At 41.8% G+C, this 15,368-nt stretch overlaps 1 protein-coding gene across 5 annotated transcripts in view; it reads right to left on the bottom strand.

The window, feature by feature from the left end:
- ASPH (aspartate beta-hydroxylase) overlaps positions 1–15,368 on the bottom strand; it is a 223,983-nt gene that overhangs the window by 177,356 nt on the left and 31,259 nt on the right. For 2 of the 5 annotated variants that reach the window (XM_069731396.1, XM_069731393.1), the window contains exons 2-3: positions 8,092–8,238; positions 4,329–4,373 (exon numbers count right to left, since the gene is read on the bottom strand). In XM_069731396.1, the coding sequence (XP_069587497.1) occupies positions 4,329–4,373; positions 8,092–8,238 (192 nt within the window). Of the gene's footprint in view, positions 1–4,328; positions 4,374–8,091; positions 8,239–12,712; positions 14,014–15,368 lie in introns of those variants that run through there. The other 3 variants (XM_069731394.1, XM_069731398.1, XM_069731397.1) reach the window with 3 other exon arrangements.

The following is a 15,368-nucleotide window of genomic DNA, read 5'->3' on the forward strand; positions in this document are numbered from 1 at the left end:
TGGTATAGTCTCTAACTGGGTCGCTGTGACCAGTGGGGTACCGCAGGGGTCAGTATTGGGACCTGTTCTCTTCAACATATTCATTAATGATCTGGTAGAAGGTTTACACAGTAAAATATCGATATTTGCAGATGATACAAAACTATGTAAAGCAGTTAATACAAGAGAAGATAGTATTCTGCTACAGATGGATCTGGATAAGTTGGAAACTTGGGCTGAAAGGTGGCAGATGAGGATTAACAATGATAAATGTAAGGTTATACACATGGGAAGAGGGAATCAATATCACCATTACACACTGAACGGGAAACCACTGGGTAAATCTGACAGGGAGAAGGACTTGGGGATCCTAGTTAATGATAAACTTACCTGGAGCAGCCAGTGCCAGGCAGCAGCTGCCAAGGCAAACAGGATCATGGGGTGCATTAAAAGAGGTCTGGATACACATGATGAGAGCATTATACTGCCTCTGTACAAATCCCTAGTTAGACCGCACATGGAGTACTGTGTCCAGTTTTGGGCACCGGTGCTCAGGAAGGATATAATGGAACTAGAGAGAGTACAAAGGAGGGCAACAAAATTAATAAAGGGGATGGGAGAACTACAATACCCAGATAGATTAGCGAAATTAGGATTATTTAGTCTAGAAAAAAGACGACTGAGGGGCGATCTAATAACCATGTATAAGTATATAAGGGGACAATACAAATATCTCGCTGAGGATCTGTTTATACCAAGGAAGGTGACGGGCACAAGGGGGCATTCTTTGCGTCTGGAGGAGAGAAGGTTTTTCCACCAACATAGAAGAGGATTCTTTACTGTTAGGGCAGTGAGAATCTGGAATTGCTTGCCTGAGGAGGTGGTGATGGCGAACTCAGTCGAGGGGTTCAAGAGAGGCCTGGATGTCTTCCTGGAGCAGAACAATATTGTATCATACAATTATTAGGTTCTGTAGAAGGACGTAGATCTGGGTATTTATTATGATGGAATATAGGCTGAACTGGATGGACAAATGTCTTTTTTCGGCCTTACTAACTATGTTACTATGTTACATATTGAGCACTTTAACCCCTTAGTGACCGAGCCAAATTTTTGAAATCTGACCAGTGTCACTTTATGTGGTAATAACTCTGCAACGCTTCAACAAATCCCAGTGATTTTGAGATTGTTTTTTCGTGACACATTATACTTTATGATAATGGTAAATTTAGTTCAACATTTTTTGTGTTTATTTGTAAAAAATATAAAAAATTTGAGAAAAATGTTAAAAAATTAGCAATTTTCTAAATTTGAATGATTATCCCTTTAATCCAGATAGTCATACAACAGCAAACCATTAATAAATAACATTTCCCACATGTCTGCTTTACATCAGCACCATTTGTAAAATGTCATTTTATTTTGTTACCATTTTAGGAGGTTTAAAAATGTAGCAGCAATTTTTCATTTTTTCAAAGAAATTTACCACATTTTTTTTTTTAGGGACTTATCCATGTTTGAAGTGACTTTAGGGGTCCCATATATTGGGAAACCCCCAAACGTGATGCCATTTTAAAAACAGCACCCCCTAACATATTGAAAACTGCTGTCAGGTAGTTTATTAACCCTTCAGGTGCTTTACAGGAATTAATGCAAAGTGGCATGACAGAAATGAAAATGTGTATTTTTACCACCTAAATGTTGCTAACTTCTAAACAGATTACTACAGCAGTCAGACTCTAAGGCCGCTATTTGGTCATGAATTGCCATCGCAAACATCAGGACAACAAAATCATGATCTGAGGGCACCAATTGGGATAAAGAAGAAGCCCCCACACTCTGTTAACCATTTGTAATGATGTAGTCACTATTGACAGCAGCATCTAAGGGGTTAAACAGATTTAGAAGGTGCAAATACTGATCGTGGCTGATACAGCAAGTTGTCAGCTATAGTGTACAACCAACAGATGCTGGATTGTCATCTGTATGGGGAGGCTATTCTCTTATATCTCAGGTCAGTTAAAAGACGTATTGGCGGTCATTAAGGGGTTAAACCCCCAGGTGCTTCACAGAAGTTTATAACGCAGAGCCATGAAAATAAAAAATAATTTTTCTTTCCTCAAAAATGATTTTTTAGCCTGGAATTTCCTATTTTGCCAAGGGTAATAGGAGAAATTGGACCCCAAATGTTCTTGTCCAGTTTGTCCTGAGTATTCTGATACCCCATATGTGGGGGTAAACCACTGTTTGGGCGCACGGCAGGGCTCGGAAGGGAAGGCACGCCATTTGGCTTTTTAAATGGAAAATTAGCTCCAATCATTAGCGGACACCATGTCAGGTTTGGAGAACCCCTGTATGCCTAAACATTGGAGATCCCCCACAAATGACCCCATTTTGGAAACTAGACCCCCAAAGGAACTAATCTAGATGTGTGGTGAGGACTTTGAACCCCCAAGTGCTTCACAGAAGTTTATAACGCAGAGCCATGAAAATAAAAAATAAAAATTATTTTCTCAAAAATGATCTTTTAGCCTGCAATTTTTTATTTTCCCAAGGGTAACAGGAGAAATTGGACCCCAAAAGTTGTTGTCCAGTTTCTCCTGAGTACGCTGATACCCCATGTGTGGGGGTAAACCACTGTTTGGGCACACGTCGGGGCTCAGAAGGGAAGTAGTGACTTTTGAAATGCAGACTTTGATGGAATGGTCTGCGGGCGTCACGTTGCGTTTGCAGAGCCCCTGGTGTGCCTAAACAGTAGAAACCCCCCACAAGTGACCCCATTTTAGAAACTAGACCCCCCAAGGAACTTATCTAGATATGTGGTAAGCACTTTGAACCCCCAAGTGCTTCACAGACGTTTACAACGCAGAGCCGTGAAAATAAAAAATCATTTTTCTTTCCTCAAAAATGATGTTTTAGCAAGCATTTTTTTATTTTCACAAGGGTAACAGGAGAAATTGGACCCCAGTAATTGTTGCGCAGTTTATCCTGAGTATGCTGGTACCCCATATGTGGGGGTAAACCACTGTTTGGGCACACGTCAGGGCTCGGAATTGAGGGAGCACCATTTGACTTTTTGAATACAAGATTGGCTGGAATCAATGGTGGCGCCATGTTGCGTTTGGAGACCCCTAATGTGCCTAAACAGTGGTAAACCCTCAATTCTAACTCCAACACTAACCCCAACACACCCCTAACCCTAATCCCAACTGTAGCCATAACCCTAATCAGACCCCCAATTCCAACCCTAACCCTAAGGCTATGTGCCCACGTTGCGGATTCGTGTAAGATTTTTCAGCATCATTTTTGAAAAATCCGCGGGTAAAAGGCACTGCGTTTTACCTGCGGATTTTCCACGGATTTCCAGTGTTTTTTGTGCGGATTTCATCTGCGGATTCCGCACAGTATTTTCCGCACCATGGGCACAGCGGATTTGGTTTTCCATAGGTTTACTTGGTACTGTAAACCTGATGGAACACTGCTGCGAATCCGCAGCGGCCAATCCGCTGCGGATCCGCAGCCAAATCCGCACCGTGTGCACATAGCCTAATTCTAAAGGTATGTGCACACGCTGAGGAAAACGCTGCGGATCCGCAGCAGTTTCCCATGAGTTTACAGTTCAATGTAAACCTATGGGAAACAAAAATCGCTGTACACATGCTGCAGAAAAACTGCACGGAAACGCAGCGGTTTACATTCCGCAGCATGTCTCTTCTTTCTGCGGATTCCGCAGCGGTTTTACAACTGCTCCAATAGAAAACCGCAGTTGTAAAACCGCAGTGAAATGCGCAGAAAAAACATGGTAAATCCGCCATAAATCCGCAGCGGTTTAGCACTGCGGATTTATCAAATCCGCAGCGGAAAAATCCGCAGAGGACCAGAATACGTGTGCACATACCAAAGCCCTAACCCTAGCCCTAACCCTAGCCCTAACCCTAGCCCTAACCCTAGCCCTAACCCTACCCCTATTCTAACATTAGTGGAAAAAAAAATTCTATATTTTTTTTATTGTCCCTACCTATGGGGGTGACAAAGGGGGGGGGGGGGGTCATTTATCATTTTTTTATTTAGAGCTGCTTTATGGCGCTTGTCCGACCTAATCGCAAATAAACCTTTAGATGTTTGGCATAAGCCTGTAAAACCAAGAAAGGCTGGAAGGTTGTTGTACCCGTTGTACTTTTACTTACTAGAAAGTTGGAAAAACGAAAATATAGTTATTTTGAGAAGTAGAAGGGGAAAAAAAAGTGAAATTAGATCTAGAGAAAGCCTGGAAATGGTTATAGGAAATACAAAACTAAAAGTGTATAAAAAAAAACATAGTTAAAACATTTGCAGCTAACAAGTCCTACCTTGAAGAGCCTCTGACAAGTTATAGCGGAAATCCTTTGCCTTGGCTGCATGTGTGAATAAATATAAAAATCTGTATAATACATTACTTATAACCAAGATGGTACTGACAATTTCATTTTATAAATGGGATTAACACAGAGCAAAAGAAAACAAAACCACACAGCACTGCCTAATGCCATCATTGCCATAAAATAGGGTCTTCCAGCAGGCGTCTGGTGGTCTCTTGGGAGAGCATCTTAAAATCTGTTTCTTACATGGCTTCACTGCATTGAATCTCAACAAAATATAAAAAAAAAAAAAAATTGGGAGTAAATTTTGATAATGTCACGTACTAGTGTTCATTAATTTAAAGAGGTTGCCTGGTTACAGATATTGATGACCTAGCCATAGAATTGGATATTAAACCCTTCACGACATATGACATACATATACGTCATGTATCACCTTTTATGAGGGCTCCGAGCCCGCATCTTTTCCAGCACATGACAGATGATTTGATCAGCTGTCGTGTGCCCCACAACGGCCACAGGTGGAATCGCGATCCACCCGCGGCTATTAATTAGGCAAATGCCGCTGCCAATCTCGTCACCTTTATATGCTGTTATATGCTCCAGAGACCACAGGATGTCAACACTTTGAACTGAGCTGCAGAGCACAGCTCCATTTAAGGTGCAGGGACTTTGGGGGTGCTGCAGAACAGCTCCTATAATTTTTTTTTTTTTACAGCTCGGTACAATGAATTTACATTTGGCAGACACCAGATCATGTACCAGCTGATCCGTGGGGGGTGCATGGTGCCAGACCCTCATCAATCTGATATTCATGAACTATTCAATGGATAACGGATCAATAGGTGTGATCAGACAATGGCTTTAAAGGGAACCCGTCAGTTGATGCATGCTGCCCAAACTCTGGGCAGCACGAATCAGCCACTGGCTGTAGTATATCCCAGCCATGTAAGTTTGTCTCTGAAAAGCTGCGGCGTTTCAAAAAAGGAAAAAAAAAATTATATATATATATATATATATATATATATATATATATATATATATATATATATATATATATATATATATATATATATATATATATATATATATATATATATATATTTAGATGCCGGGGACCGAGCCCTGTAGGTGTGTTAACATATAGGCGGGTCTTCAGTGGTTTCTCCCCGCCCACTGACAGTGACTGACAAGCCTCTACCTATATGCGCACAAAGACAGAAGCTTGCCAGTCACGGTCAGCGGTGGAGAAAAGCCACCAGGGACCCCTCACCTGTACGACTAGTGCACACTGCGACTCGGTCACCGGTGGCTATTAAAAGTATGTTTTTCTCTGAAAGACCACAGCATAACCTACATGGCAGAGACTCTACAGTGGCTGATACAGGTTACCCACAGTTTGGAGCAAGTATCGGCTGACAGGTTCCCCTTATGCCAACTCATAACATAATTGTTATATAAAGATTTATTGATCCACGTCTATTTTTTCATTTTTACCTGGAATTTATCTTCATGTAATGGTTGATTCAGGTTTCCTCACCTCCAAAACAATTTGTATATTATATGGGCTTGTAAAATGGGAGGACAGCAAGAGATATTGATTCAACTTCCCCATCCCCCCCCCCCAAAAAAAAGGAGCAAAATCTTGAATATCTAATATATAAAGGGGTGTGGGGGTGTGGGTGTGTGTGTGTGTGTGTGTGTGTGTGTGTGTGTGTGTGTGTGTATACGTGTGTCCGGGATTGGCATCTCCACCGTCGCAGCTACAGCCACAAAATTTTGCACAGTCACACGTCTGGACCCTGAGAGCGTCATAGGCTACGTTGTGAGGTGAAATTTTAACCCCGCGCGTTCCAATTCACCAAATAATTTTGCCCCTATCTACATAATGGGGAAAAAGTGAAAGGAAAAGTGTAGGAGGCAAATTGACAGCTGCCAGATGTGAACAAGGGGGACTTAAAGAATGAGAGCGATGGAGCCAAAGAGTATATACCGTACAGTTGCTAAGGTGGGGCCCCGACATGGGATACTCACCACACACGGGGATATGAACACACACACAAAATGCGCCACACACTACCACATGCTTGAACACATATCACCCTCAGCACACATTTCACCACACATACACCAACCTCGCCACATAAAAGTCGAAACACAATAGTCGCTACTCAAAACTCGCCACACACAAAACTAGGCTCACGCAAAACTCGTTACACGTGCAAAACTCACCTCATGGAAAACTCGCCACACACAAAACTTGCACACGTGGAAAAATTGCCACATGCACAAAAGTTGCAACACATGCAAAAGTTGCCTCACACAGAACTTGCACATACTCAAAAAGCACCACACATAAAAATCGCCACACGCAAAACTTGCTGCACTAACCTGTCACATGCAACTCGACACACAAAAAGTTGCTACACGCATGTCGCCACAAAAAACTCATCTCACAAAAGTCGCTACATGCATGTCGCCACCTGCAACTCAACACACACAACTTGACAAACGAAACTCGCCCTAAAACACACACAAGTCTGGTATTATCCTTCAAAAATAAAAATCTGATTAATAAGCAGACAAACTACAAGAGCAACAAATGTACCATATAGGAAATAAGGCAGCTGTCAGTCACATGACCTTTCTATTATGTGTATGTGTGAGCTAATATATACTGCCAGGGGGAGGGCTTCCTGTTGGCTGGGGATTTATCAGGCTGCCAATTTAGCTTACAAATACGGAGGTAAAAATACTGAGCAAATAACGTGTGAACGAGGTCTAATACAGGAGGAGATGACACACAGATATATACTATATACAGGGGAGATGACACAGGTATATACTATATACAGGAGAGATGACACAGGTATATACTATATACAGGGGAGATGACATGTATATACTATATACAGGAGCAGATGACAGGTATATACTATATACAGGAGGAGATGACATACAGGTACATACTATATACAGGAGGAGATGACATACAGGTATATACTATATAGAGGAGGAGATGACATACAGGTACATACTATATACAGGGGAGATGACACATGTATATACTATATACAGGAGCAGATGACACAGGTATATACTATATACAGGAGGCGAGGACACCGGTATATACCATATACAGGAGCAGATGACACACAGGTATAAACTATATACAGGAGGAGATGACATACACTTATATACTATATACAGGAGATGACATACAGTTATATACTATATACAGGAGGAGTTGACACATGGGTATATACAATATACAGGAGGAGATTACATACAGCAGGTATATACTATTTACAGGGGAGAGGACAAACAGGTATATACTATATACAGGAGATGACATACAGGTGTATACTATATATAACGGAGATGACAAACGTGTATACTGAGGGGAATATGAGAGGTGTGAGGTGAAAATGAGAGGAATGAGGGAAAATAGTGGAGTGATCGGAAAACGACAGGTGTGAGGTCGAAATGACAAGTGTTAGGGGGGAATGAGAGGAGTAAGGGGGGAATGAGAGGAGGGGGAAAATAAGAGGAGTGAGTGGGGAAAATGAGAGGTGTGATGGGAAAATGAGAGAAGTGAGGTGCTATAACAAACCACAGATATTTACTATGCCCAGGCAACACCGGGCTTTTCAGCTAGATAAAGAATAAAATTAATAATAGCGTCAGTAAACCTAAACCAAAATAATAATACAAAAATACAATAATCAGTTAGAGAAATAACCAGAGTTCTTACCAAGAATTTCTTCATAGTCTACAAGATCAAACCACACGACGGCAACAGATGTCCAAACCCCGAGCAGAGCAATAACCATGAACCAGGTGAAGAAGGAGCTGCCGGACAGGCCTTCCTTTTTCCCATTTTTACCACCATGTTTTTGGTCTGTTGGAAAAGAATAGAGTAAGAAAAAAAATTGTTAGAACAGGAACACACGATAAAAAGACTTCATATGGTTTATTTTTTTAGAAGAGCGACAGCACGACTCTTCAGGATCTGGATCACCTTGCTCAATGACTTATCATAGCATTACCCATCTCTTATAGTCTAATAGTCTATAGTAATGTTGTACCTTGCTTGTATTAGACCTACAATAAATTGTGTAACCGGCTGAATGAACTCGGCACGAAGGGATGCAAAATATATGGAATCCCTTCCAAAAATAAATGGCAAATTTCATTTTAAGTGGAAGTATTAAAATGAACATATGATATCTATAAAGAACAGGCCCAATTCACTGGGTGTACATAAAGACCAAAAAAACGCACCCTGACAGGCAGGAAACATTTTATGTACAGTCCCAGACCACTCTTGACCCCAAAGAAGGGTGAAGAAGCTCCAATGTCAAATCAGTTTAAAAATAGAGAGGAAAGGCTCAGGGATGAGCACAACCGTTTCGCAGTGACGGCTCCAGCAAGAGCCACAGACACCAATGATTTTCACAGTCTTGCGATCAATAATCAACAATAGCTTTGTGGCTTAAGTTTGTTTTTACAATAATAGTAAATGATTGATATATATATATATATAAATATATACACACACACAAAAAAAATTAAAAAAAATAAATAAAAAATCACCCTACATAAAAGCTGCTAATTTTAATCTCACATATGTATTTCAATGTTTCTAGAGGTTCTCAGACCTCACAATATGTCAGATAAAGCACAGATCATGGGTGCTAACAATATACTGGATTATGCTATTTCCTGTTGTTATCAGCCAGAGCGGGTGACCGAAAAGTTACAAACGTAGAGCAGGCATAAAGAAGGCATATAACATTAGGTTTAATATTCCTATTTATTCTAGGGTTGAAATATTAACAAGTGTACATTATTTTCTGGAAAGGCAGTAAAGATCACCATATGTGGCAGTAACACAGATCTCACAGAGGCCGGGCTGTCAACACGGAGAATTTTACTCTCAATACCACGCAAGCGAGTTCTGAGGACAAAGAAGTACTTTTGTCACAGACAACTATAGCCGACAGCAACGTACCCTCTCACAGAAAATAACAAAATTCTGTAACCTTATACATTCCAACAGTTATTAGAAATAAAAACAGAGGGGGGGAAAAAAAAAACCAAAAAAAATATATATATAATTTACTTTATATATTTTTATACAAATAATAAAAACAACAACACTAACACGCACAATACATAGCGAAATTAATACAATATAAAAAATATATACCCTATATACAAGAGTATAAACCGACCCGAGTATAAGCCGAGGCACCTACTGGGTAAGCTTATTGACTCGAGTATAAGCCGGATATGCATTGTCCCCCTCATCCCTGTCCTACTATATGTGGCTCCCCCTGTCCTGGTATGGCTACGTTCACATTAGCGTTGCGTCGGGGGCAGCCCTATATTTAACATGGGGGGGCGCATGGACATGCGTTGCTCTTGCGTTTTGTGACGCATGCGTCCCTATGGCGCAACCGTCAGGGCGCAGAGGACGCTGCATGATGCAGTTTTTTCTGCGCCAAAAACCATGAAAAAATGAACGCATGCGACTCACAATGGCTAAACATCCGTTGAAGATTCTATCAATACTATTACAAACTGTATTTTCCCAAGGAGTGTAAAATACAAGAAAAACCTTGTATCCTTTCAGCCTAGAAAGCCCCTTAAATGCTGGCTATATCAGACTTCAGGTTAGACCGTGCATTGCAGCTTATTTTGTTGTAAAGCGGTGTTGTCCAGCGCTGAAAGTTTATAAGGGGCATCAGAAATTACCGATGTTCAACTGGGAAGCCTTAGGTTCGGTGCCCGTGGATGTTATGTGACACACACAGCCCACCTAAACATTTCTGCAGATCAAGAAAGCCCCCTTTCACCAATACCCATTACCCTCTGTTAGGAGACTCATCAGGAGAATGCTTCCTGCCACACTGGAAAAGTTTTAAGGACTGGTTTGAAGATCATGAATCATCCTAACTGATATTAAAGGGCTGAACCGAAACTAAAATGTATTTGAATCCTAAATGCCTAATTAAATATCATAATCTAATCTTTTTAATTACTTTAAATTAAAAAGTTATATTGCTCCTTCACTACTCTAACTGCTGTATTCATTTATTTTTTGACTACCGTACTTCTTCTTTGATAACACTTTGTTTGAGAATCCCAGTGCATGAAATCAGGGGGTATCAGTGATGTCCGTTTCAGGGTCTGAGCTAGTCCCTGTGTTACTGAGCATGCATCAATTGTGAATTCTGAGGAACGATCAGTAGGATCTTGTCAATAGTAACAGTGCACTCGCTCTGATAAGTAACAAGCCAGCAACAGAGTGCACTGTCAGCGCATGTTGTAAGAAGGATACTCTGTGTGTTAGAAAAGCAGAGACCAACACCTCCCCCACAAGTGAAGTGATGCACTGGGATTCTGAAACAAAGAGTCAAAGAGGAAGTAGTAAAAAAATAAAGCAGTTTGTGTAGTGAGGGAACCTTTTAATTAAAGTATATCAGAAGAGAGTTTAAAGATGACAATAGATAGGCATTTAGGATTATATAAATTATAGTTTTCGGACCGACCCTTTAACCAAAGCAGAGAGACAACCGCAGCTCTCCAAATTCAGAATGATAGGAATTGCTTACTTTCACAAACATCTTTGTGTGAATTAGTGGTAAAGAATAAATTGCGCTTAAACATATTTGTACTCAGGAACTTTGGCTGGCTCTGCTTATTTTCTTTGTTACACTTCATGCAGCCCAATCCTTCTCTCCTCAGAGTCACGAATGCAGATATGCAATGAGCTGGCACCGTGAACATGCAAGAATTACAAAGGGTGCAATCGCCATGAGGATATCCGCTTCATGCTGCAAATTTCAGGACATTTCACTTCACCAGTGAAAATTGTCTTATATATTTCCTTTGTGCGTACATTCCCACATGGCATTTCAGCTGCAAAATTCCTTCCGTAGAAATGTCACCGCGCTAAATACTGCAGAAAATATTGACGCAAAATTGGTTTGATAAAGTCGATATTTAGGTATACATCTTCCTCTGGCTAGGAGCTAAGCACTTATGATAAATGAGTATTCAGATGAAACAGCAGGGGCTCGCAGCTGCTACTTTCTCAGGTAACATATTTCCCTTCCTGTTTTATCACAGGAGCGAGTGTTTCTGCTGCATTGCCAGCCCTCTGAGCTCATCATAAATGACATCATAAGCTCAATGGCCGCTGGATCACTGACTTGATTTAGGATGACCCGAGCTGGAGACGTGGCAAAAACACTGGCTCCTGTGATAAAACAGGCAAGCAAAGGTGCTACCTCAAAAAGCAGCAGCTTGTGAGCCGCTGTTTAGTCTGTTTACTCACTTTTAAGGGACTTATACTTCCTCCCCTGCCCAGAAGCTGTAGTATATATCAATCATGTACTGCAGCGCATGATCAGGCAAAGCAGGGGCACATGTATTCACTTATCTCAGCACAGGAATTTATTTATTTTTTTTTTTGTTTACACACCCAATAGTGGAACTTATTATTATTCAGATCTATCGATTAAAATGTACTTGGTTCATAAGACAACCCCATGAATTACATTTGCTTATTATGGTGCAAGCGGGCAAAGACGTGACAAATGTATCTGGATAAAGTATCACGAGTGAAGAAACAAAAAATTACTCAACTTCTTACAAAAATGTGCCAGCCAGTAAGCACAGACACAAAAAGGTCAGGTTTTTTATTTCTTCGACCCTTGACTTTATAAAGAATTGTTTCGGCGCGGTGTATTTTGCTGACTGATGGAGAACGCTCTGCTTTCATGATGCTATTTTGACATAAGCAGCCAATCTGCCAGCAAATGTAACATCAGAAGACGCCGTTCTAATTTTAATTTTCTTCCTAGTCCCATTAAAAAAAAACAAAAAAACAAGGATGATGCGATATAGATCGAGAAGATCAAAATCATCTAATTTTCAAAGTCTTTGATCAGCAGAACTGAGGATTCAATCTAAAGACCCAAATAGAAGACGACACCATTCGGAGGAGCAAGTTATGGAGAGCCTTCCACGTGGAGCGCCAGCTATGCATGGGAATGTGCCCCAAGGCTCGACCTGTACCCTCATGTAAAAACAAGAAAGCAATAGGAGATATCAAATGAACTAAAACAGTTGTGGCTTGTGTGACTGGAGAAGAGCGGGGGCCCATAGGTGGCCATCGGCCACCAAACCTTTAACCTATAGATTTATGGACTGCAGACTGTTTATTCTAACTTTATCTTCTCGGATCCTCGATATAAAGCCAGTTTGATGGACTACGTAGCACACAACATAACTGGCTGGAGTGCTCTTCCTCCAAGCCTGGCTGGTAACCTAACCACTTATATGAGGTTATAGATCTATAGTACCTGTATCCTCCATCATGCTGTCAGCTTTCTTCACCCACGAACATCAGCCAAATAAATTGTTCCAGAAAATCACTCTGCTTCTTCTGACTGATAAAACCCAAGACGAGACCCAGTGTCCCCCATCCGGCAGGGGTGGAATGGCTCTGCACAGTTAAGTCAGCTGGATTCCGAAACTAGACCTGCCCAGCAAAGCTGCTGAATATCTATTATTAGTCCTGCCTTCCAAAGCCAAACTCTTGCAGGCACTCATATGGAAATCCTGGGCTATGGAACAAGTGCTCTGCACAGCCTTAACTCCTTCATGGCCACAGACAAAGGCGAAGTCCTAGGAGACGGCGACATCAAGCGAGAGCACGCCACTGTAGTGCACACACCTTGCAGCAGACGATGACAGACCCGGTCAATCAGCTCTGCACCATATAATCCATAACTATTTGGAGAGGGAATTAGAGCGGGCTGCAGGACAGCTGGCTCCAGACCACAGATTCCAGCAATCCATTTACTGGGAAAGAGCATCGATTAAGCAGCAGCCGTGGCAGAATCTGCCCAGAATTAAACGCTCTGCTGGCATTTTATTTTGCCAGTCTAAACAATCAATCAACAATGAAAGATATAAAAGGGAAATACAGCCAGACGTCTAGATTTCAACCAATGCAGCAGATATAGTTGTTCTGGCTTAGAACTGGAAGTCCAGTACTAGGGCCATCAATATCAAATTGGTGGGGGTTTGATACCTGGCAGCGAAGAGCCACAGTGCCGGCTGGATATAAACTGTATACAAAGCTGGAACAGCAGAGCTCTGCGCACCGTGTAGAGGACATTCTCAATAATTATTATTATTATTATAATAGTAATGGCCTTCAGCTTGATCTCGAGCCATGGCAACTTGATGGATGAATCCTCTGTAGGAAGATCGCTCTTGTGCAAGCCTTGATAGGTCCACCAGGGCCACCCCAGCCGTTATCTTGAGTCTATCAAGACATCCGTTTGCTAGTCTTCATCTTCACCTTGTTCCTTCTACTCTTCCGTCCATGATGTCCTTCTCCAGTAATTAGACATCATAAGAGAGCAAAGTAGGCAAGTTGTAGCTTAGTAATCCTTTGCTTTGAGTGACATGTCTGGCTTGATCTGTTCCAAAATTGATTTGCTTGTTCTTCTTGCCATCCATGGTATTGATAACATCCTTCTCCAGCACCACACCTCACAGTAGACTGATGTGAATGGGAGCTGAGCTACAGTATGTAAGATCAGTACTGGCTCTGCCAGGATGTGTGCAGTCAGTGGTATTGTGCATCTGTCCTACTCATTAGAATAGGATTGGTGCACAAAATCCGACAGCTGCTGTGCACATCCAGCAAGGCACCTTTCAACACAATGTCATCCGACCCTTCCATCTCTGAATGCAAAAGTGAGAGGTGTCAGAGAACCCAATAAATATAGATGCACAAGATACCTAGCTGAAAGTGCTGCTTACTGGCATATGAGGTGTCCACTACCTGTCAAAGAACCAGAATGATCAGGACACTTCGTCACAGGGATGCGCCCTGAGGGGACGTTTCCCAACATGACTGTTCATATTTATTATTACCGTAAGTTTTCTATTACGTGTCAGCATTGTGGAAATCTTAAAAAAAAAAAAAAAAGTGTTGCTGGGAACCTAGGCCCATAGGAGTAACCAGAGGCTTGCAGAAAAAAAAAAAAATTATAGAAACTTGATTCCAGCTCACCCAGTTGCTCTATGGTCATCCACCTGAGGCTCAGACACCGGCCTCGCCCTGGCCTCACATCAAGGAAAATAGATACAAATTGGAGTCCGGCTCAACACGACTGGATTTTCCTTTTCTTTTTCAAAAGAAAATATAGTGCATACAAAAGAAAATATTTACATGGTCGACATGACCCAGTCAACGCGCTTCGACTGCACTAGGCAGTCCTACTCATGAGTAATGTAGAGGAGCTGCGGAGACACCATCACGTGTTTCTCAACGCAGGCAGTGAATAGCCAGGCCTTTCCCCGGTAAGGAACAACCAAGGGAAGGGCAGCATCCAATAAAGGAAAACATCCACTAAAGGAAAACCACCTATGCCAAGCATGGTATCCATCCACAGACAGCTGTTTCAGGGTTTTTGCCCCTCATCAGTGTGAAGTAGGAAACTGGCTATCAGGAGCAGTGCCTAGTAGAAAGTCTATAAAGGCACGGATGATTGACCTCGTTGAGACCAAAACATCCAACACCGCGGAGACACCATCACGTGTTTCTCAACGCAGTGATCCAGAAGACTGCCCCCAAATATGCAAATGCATGTAGAGAAGCTGCGGAGACACCATCACGTGTTTCTCAACGCAGGCAGTGAATAGCCAGGCCTTTCCCCGGGAAGGAACAACCAAGGGAAGTTGCGGCGCTCATTCGAATCCGGTTTCTTCCTAGCAAACTGACCCTTGGTTGGTTCTACAGGTGGATATTAGAATATTCATCTTTAGGGCTCGTGCACACAAGAGTATACCGTATATACTCGAGTATAAGCCGAGATTTTCAGCCCATTTTTTGTGGCTGAAAGTCCCCCTCTCAGCTTATACTCGAGTCATACCCAGAGGTCGGCAGGGGAGGGGGAGCAGGGGCTGTCTAATTATACTCACCTACTCCTGGCGCGGTCC

Source organism: Ranitomeya imitator, chromosome 6 (assembly GCF_032444005.1).
Source record: "Ranitomeya imitator isolate aRanImi1 chromosome 6, aRanImi1.pri, whole genome shotgun sequence".
Lineage (NCBI taxonomy): Eukaryota > Metazoa > Chordata > Amphibia > Anura > Dendrobatidae > Ranitomeya > Ranitomeya imitator.